The sequence below is a fragment of the Macrobrachium rosenbergii genome, chromosome 12 (genome assembly GCF_040412425.1).
Source record: "Macrobrachium rosenbergii isolate ZJJX-2024 chromosome 12, ASM4041242v1, whole genome shotgun sequence".
NCBI lineage: Eukaryota > Metazoa > Arthropoda > Malacostraca > Decapoda > Palaemonidae > Macrobrachium > Macrobrachium rosenbergii.
The window spans coordinates 88,853,380-88,860,708 of NC_089752.1; the positions used below are offsets into that span (position 1 = coordinate 88,853,380).

The following is a 7,329-nucleotide window of genomic DNA, read 5'->3' on the forward strand; positions in this document are numbered from 1 at the left end:
AAAGTTATTTCATACTTGGTTACATAATTATACTTCCTTTCCATGAACGTATTTCAACTTGTGTTACTTGTTTATGAAATATTTGGAAAAAATGTCGAAGACATGAAAACTTTAAGGCACCGTTTAGATGCCGCAATGACACTTTTCGTTCTCTTTGTTTTTCATTCTTACAAGTAGAGCAATCATTACTTTTTATTTGGTACACGGGCGCTACAAGTTCTGTTTTACCGGTCATAATCACCAAGGACAACAAGCGTGCGAAAATTTGTAAAAGGACTAAAATACGACGGGAAGGGTCGCAGAAATGTGGTGTTATCTTTGACCTTATTTCACAGTAACGGTAGGCAGGGATCCGGGTTAAAGGAAAAAAAAATGATGGGTGAGCAAAAGTCCCATAGTGCGCTTTTAAGTGATTTTTTTTAATACTAGTGTGGCTATTAGAAATTGTTGTTGGATTAATTGACAGTTACAGTTACATTTTCTTTCTTTCTTAATTTTTTTTATTATACTGCATTATGAAAACAATTGCTCTAAATCAATCTTCATTTTCTTTTCATTACAACAGGGAATAATTTTTAAGAAGAAAATTTTTTTGGCTGATTATCAATTAGCAATTTGCCCCTGTCCAGATCAGTAAAAACTGTAAAGCACGAGGGTCGTTCATAAAGTTTTCTGCCTTCCCACAAAGAATAGCAGCAGCTGCAAATTTTTTTGGTGTGACTACATTTTGCAACCATATTTATGACAGTTAACAATACTCAATTGTATCTTTAAATTGTATTGCAAAGCTATAGTCGTAAAGAGAATCTCAAAATAGTTAGAAAAAATAACTTATCTGATTGAGTATCATCAAAATCAATATCAACAAAAGAAAGGTTTGAACTCACAAGGAGACATGGTCAACACATTTGGTGATGCTTCCTTTATTTATTTACCCATTTAAAAGTTTCCCCAGAATTCAGGCGGGCCAAGGAAATAACGGGTGCTTGTATGTCTGGACATCCAAAAACTTCGACCACTGAAGAGCCCGTAAATGCCGTTCATGGCATAGTTTTGAAGGACGGGTGACTGACTGAACAAGAAACAGCCTAAACCATAGTTGTCAGTGATGGATTAGTGCACACCGTTTTAACTTTTGGCTTGCGGAATAGCGAGATGTTTGTGAGATGGGTACCATGATTGTTGACACTAGAATGGAAACTGGTAAGATTTGCATTTTCCACGACACTTCCAAAATGTTTCCAGGCTGACCCAGACAATTTTTATTAGAGCTTGATAACCACAGCTGATACATGGATTCACCACTCTGAACCTGATTTAAAGATTGACAGCAAGCTAGAAAATCATAGTGGTGTTTCACCTCCAAAGAATTTAATCACTTGCCTTCTTTTACCATGGTAGTTCTGAATAAAAAAAAAAGTCTATAAAAATGATATCCTTGAGGTAGAAGTGTTCTAAGAGGCCAAATAATGCTTTGAATTGTTGGCTCCTGACCCTTACTCCCCTGACCTGGTACTATTGGTCTCCTACCTCCGTGGGACCTAAACTTGATGGTGAAGTTGTTTATTCTAAGGAAACGTGTTTGGAAGCCCAGGACGCAGCTGTTTCCTGCGACAGGATGTCAGTGATTGAACATCATTGAATTTGGCTGGTAAGTGGAAAACAATGCAATACAGTCTGTCCCCTGTGCTATGACTCTCGATTCCCCCGGCCGGCTGATGAAGAGTTAGAGGAATTTATTTCTGGTGATAGAAATTCATTTCTCGCTATAATGTGGTTCTGATTCCACAATAAGCTGTAGGTCCCGTTGCTAAGTAACCAATTGGTTCTTAGCCACGTAAAATAAGTCTAATCCTTCGGGCCAGCCCTAGGAGAGCTGTTAATCAGCTCAGTGATCTGGTAAAACTAAGGTATACTTCTTGATGAGACTAATAGTTTTATGAATGAACCGTATAGATTGTTATTTACTATACCAAAATATGAAGCGAGAGTTTCTCCTCTTGCGCATTTGAAAGAAACAGACTTAAGAACATCCTGAAAAATCATTAATAATAACGTGATAAGAATTACAATGGTCTGTCGTAAAAGGAGAAACCTATCCTTCCTGATCTAGCACATTAAGATTTTTCATTGTTTATGATGTTAAAAGGGTAATGACAAACAGGGAAGAGGAAACAGTAAGAAAACCTTTTCAGAAATCATTCCAATGAAGTATTTTGCATTGACGGAGCAACGGTATGCGCTATAAATAAGTTTTTTTTGGGGGGAGGGGGTTGAACAGTGTAGCTGGAGGGAATTTCCACAACAAAAGAGGATAATGAAAAAGAGTAGAACAAGGAATGGCAGACATGATCATTTTCAGTCAAAGACAATTAAAAGCTGGAAGATTGGATACACTATATTTGGGAAAAGCAATCTCAGCGGAGGAAGATACTTCAGTTACATTCAGGGAAGGAGTCGATACGTTTCCAATTAAAAGTTGACAAGATATGTCACTTAAGAAGTTTGCTTGGTGCATCATGGCGTGATGTAGACGCTAGCGCCTTCATTATGGCTTTCATTTTCTCTTGTGAATATCCCTCTTGTTTAGTCATTCGATCTTATTTTATTATTTTTTTTTTTTAAGTCAGTGCGACTTGAAGTGATTAGTAACAGAATTACGTAACGTCATTGTATAACTGTCGGAGGTAATGATTCAAGGAGAGAGAGAGAGAGAGAGAGAGAGAGAGAGAGAGAGAGAGAGAGAGAGAGAGAGAGAGGGTGGGGGGGGTAATTACAGCAATTCATTGTAATTATTAAACGTAGGCAATAACGCTGAAAATAGATGTTAACAGTAATCTCCTTCCATGGGAATTGAACTGCCGACCACAAAAGCAGCAGGTCATCACATATTTTACCTTGTTTAGCAAAGTAGTTTAAAGCCCTGTTCACAGTTGGCTCCAAGCGGGCATTCTAAAGTCAGTGAGGGCTTGTGGGAGCATTCACACACAAATGAAAGATTTTATGCATCACGGCGTCTGACGCGGTATCTGAGTGTACCGTTGCTAACACGAATCCAGGTAAAAAAAAGAAAAAAAAAAGTCACAGGTAAAAAAGTCACAGGAAAAAAGTCTCATTAATCTTTCCTAGATAGTGACCCCCAAGGGTTTTAACCTGGTATGTATCCACCTTTGCGGCGTGTTTAGTACAAGGGCGTTGGGGATTACCGTAAAACATAAACTAAAGACTGTTGATATCATAAAGATAATGACCCTCAAGAAATATTAGTCCTAGATAGCTTCCCCCGAAAACCCTAGAGGGTCACTCTCTAGGAAAGATCCAAAATATTTTTTGTTTTGTTACTTTAATTTCTTTAATTTCCACTATAAATTAATGTGACTTTTTTCCTAGCCAAAATTGTGACTTTTTTTCAGTGATTTTTTTTTTTCTGTGACTATAATTATTACCAGCCACCACTAACACTAGCCAGCTGTGCACTTCGGGTTACATTCACACTACTCGGTTACGTTGGCGCTTGAGCCAGAGGAACACGGAAATGGGGTCAGACAGGTTTGGTACAGAATTCTTTATTGAGAAATTGAAAAATGGCCACCTATTTGGGACGGAGGATCCTTAGATAATAACGCAACTTTATGTTCATTCTGAAATCATCGAAAAATGATGATTCGTATTCTCTTGGTTTTTGATGTAAGGTTTTCAACATTCCTTGTGTTAGTCTACTATTCAAATAGGATGCACCCAATAACATCATTGTTACTGCTTTTGTTGTGCTCTCCGACGATAATGCATTCAAATATGGTCTGATTCCTCGACATCAATGTTTACACTAAAGAGAAAAAACTTTGGTGAATCATAGTGCTGATTACTAAGCGTGAAAAATAACTCAGCAGTGCCCACTTGAGGTAGTGGCCATTGAAATTTCCTTGTGTGAAGAGGCCCTAAAAGTTACCCTACTGCTACACCAATCACCGGTTCTTGTAAAGTTGCCATCAAGATACGCCTCCATTTTCCTTACTACACATCACCAAACAAGTGTAAAATTCAGGACGTATGTTTTTAATTTAGCTGCTGAGGTACACAAGAAAGGTTATTGGCGTCGTTCTATCAGTTTGGAACAATAAAATTTCATTTCAGACTTGCCTTAGTGATAGAATGGGAAGCAGGATGGATAGTTTTCTCCTTGAACGGGAGCTCTGTGAATGACCCAGGTAAGTTCAAGTGATCACAATTCAGCAGGTATTCAAGGCCCAATGTAACGAAGTAAAAAAAATTATTATTATTTTTTTTTTTTTGTCAGATCGACTGATATTTCGATAATCAACATAAATTGCAAAACCTTATGCCGGGAATGAAAAATCTTGTGTTTTACAGAGTTTGCTTTAATGAAAAAATGGAATCCGACTCTTTAAGGAGAATCCTGCGACTCAAAAATAAAGCATATGGAAAAACGGCTTTCTCCAAAAGCCTGCTCATTATTTCCATTTTAAAATTTCCCTATTAAGATATATATAGTTTTTATTTGGTACTACTACTTAGTTGCGTCGTTCTTTTTTTTAACAAATGAAGTTTGCAAATATACTTCCTGAGGTGAGAGAAAGCAAACGCTTTTTCATTGCTGATAAGCAAGATGAATAATGAAAAACTTGTGGGGTTAGGACTACAGCAAAATTGCACGACAGATGATATTTAACAACTCTATACAAATCTCCGTAGGGGGAAAGTGCCACAAGAGCACCACACGCTGTGCATTGCTGCCATTACTTGAGGTTTTTTGATGTGTCCCATCCTCCCTAGTTGCTACCCCTTTCATTCCTTTTACTGTACCTCCGTGCATATGCTGTTTCTTCAGCCTTACTCTACACCCTCTCCTAACAATTGTTTGATAGTGCAACTGAGAGGTTTTCCTCCTGTTGCGCCTTTAAAAGCTCCTTTACTCTCAATGACCTAATAGCTCCCAACTCTTGGCCTTTGGCCTAAGTTTTATACTCCAGTTCCAATCAACCCTACAAATGCAAAATATTAATGTTTGAAATGCTTTTCCTTTGCAGACAAAGTTCTTGAATCGGTTTTTAAGACTAAAGGACTAATGCAAAAGGCTAAAGGACCAGAACAACACTTTCAGCAAGAATAGTATGTAGGAAATAAGCAGTCAGAAAATGTTAACACAGAATGTGGAATAAATCAAAATCTTTATAATTAACTAACTGAGAGCATTCACGGGTCAGATATAGATGTAATTCTCCTGCAATGCTTAAAAAAGTAAAATACCCAAAATGGCTGTAATAGTTGAGGTTAGATTTGATACAATGTAATTAGAAATCTCTTTACCTTGATTATTTTTGTAAGAGATATTCGGTGGAGGAGACGTATCACCCTTATAAATGTATATTTCATAGATATAAGAAAAGTGGAGAGGAAAACGATTAGCTTTGACACCTTAGTAAGTTCTAGACCAAGAGCAATTAGAGACTGCAAATGAGAAGATCAGGCTACTTTACATTACAGGCAAAAACGTGATGAAATCACAGAAGGGGGAGTAAATCCCGACCACAACGGACAGATGTGGAGGTCAGGGGATACAAAGGAAGGGGCAGGGCGTAGGCCTTTACTCCGCAACCTGATAAATTATGATGAAAGCGAAAAGTAGAAGTAGGAGTCTTTTCTCAATCAGTATAGAAAGAGAGTGCCATTATATAATATGCACAACGCTAACCATACCTGGAGAGGTACACACTGGCACTTCTTCAAGCAAAACAATTTGAAGAACAAATAGCAAAAGTACCTACTCAGAAGCGCGCAATCATATAAACGCAACTCTTCTTTGTGGGTAACAATTTATTACTTTCTTTTTTCTTCTTCTCTGTCGTCGAGAATAATACGGTGAACTCATCCCAATTGTTGTTGTTGCTGTTGCAGAGACTAGAGTAATGTTTAACAAAACCTGCGCCGGATCAGTGTTGGGTGGAACTGGAATCAGGCGCTCTTGCTTAATTTTCACATCATCAGCGGTGGTTCGTCCAAACCGAAGCCTTTATAATGGCACTCGCATTTTATACTGATTGAGTAAAGGCTCCTACTTCTACTTTTCGCTTTCATCATAATTTATCAGGTTGCAGAGTAAAATCCTGCGCCCTGCCCCTTCCTTTGTATCCCCTGACCTCCATATCTGTCTCTTGTGGCTGGGCTAAGTACTACCCCTTTTGTGATTTCATCACTTCTTTGCCTGTGATTTCAGTCCTCTTTTGCAATGGCAACGCCCTAGATCGAGAAAAATGTGATAACAAAGGAATGGGGTTCTTTAGCTTTTAGATATAGTTTTCTTGGACCTATGTGGCTTCTCCGTGATAATGCTCAGCTCAGCTCGTTTGCTGCATAATTATATAATATATATATATATATATATATATATATATATATATATATATATATATATATATATATATATATATATATATATATATATATATATATATATATATATATATATATAATATATGTGTGTGTGTGTGTGTGTGTGTATCTGTAAGAAAACTAGGTAGGTCAACGTAAGCAAAAACCAAAACCATGTAAGCAAATTCAACGTGTGAGATCAATTTTAATTAAGACTAGACCACCCATGACCCGTTGGGTCAGTCATTTGGTCACTACATTTTTAACAAAAGGCCCATACCCAAACCCATACCCATACCCGTATCTGTAACATACCTATACCCAATTCTATACCTAATTCCGTACCATACCCATATCTGTACCATACCCATACCCATACCCATACCCATATCTGTACCAAACCCACACCCATATCTATACCCATAACCATACTATATCCATACCCGTACCCATATCTATACCATACCCATATCTGCACCATACCCATATTTGTACCATACCCATATCCATACCATACCCATACCTATACCTGTACCCATCTCCATACCCTACCATACCCATAACGATAGCCATGCCCATACCAATATCCATACCATACCCATATCCATACCATACTGTACCCATCCATATCCAAGCCATACCCATACCTATATCTATATCCATACCATACCCATATCCATACCCATATCCAAGCCATACCCATACCCATACCCATATCATACCCATACCCATACCCATATTCATACCCAAAGGTAAATTAACCCTAGTAATAATAATCAGCATATGTCTACAGGCAGCACCAGCCCCTTTTACCTCCCAGTGTGCAAACGAACAAACAAACAAATATTTCAGAGTTTTATTATTGTTCTTAGACCATCCGTGACCCATTGGAGGAGAGGGGGAAGGGAAGGGAGAGGGGAGAGGAGGGAAGGGGGAAGG

General features: G+C 38.0%; 1 protein-coding gene across 1 annotated transcript in view; it reads right to left on the bottom strand.

Moving 5' to 3' along the window:
* LOC136844136 (uncharacterized) overlaps positions 1-7,128 on the bottom strand; it is a 67,236-nt gene extending 60,108 nt beyond the window's left edge. The window contains exon 1 of the mRNA XM_067113150.1: positions 6,891-7,128. Coding sequence (XP_066969251.1) covers positions 6,891-7,128 — 238 coding nt within the window. The remainder of the gene's footprint in view (positions 1-6,890) is intronic.
* Positions 7,129-7,329: the final 201 nt, after the last annotated feature.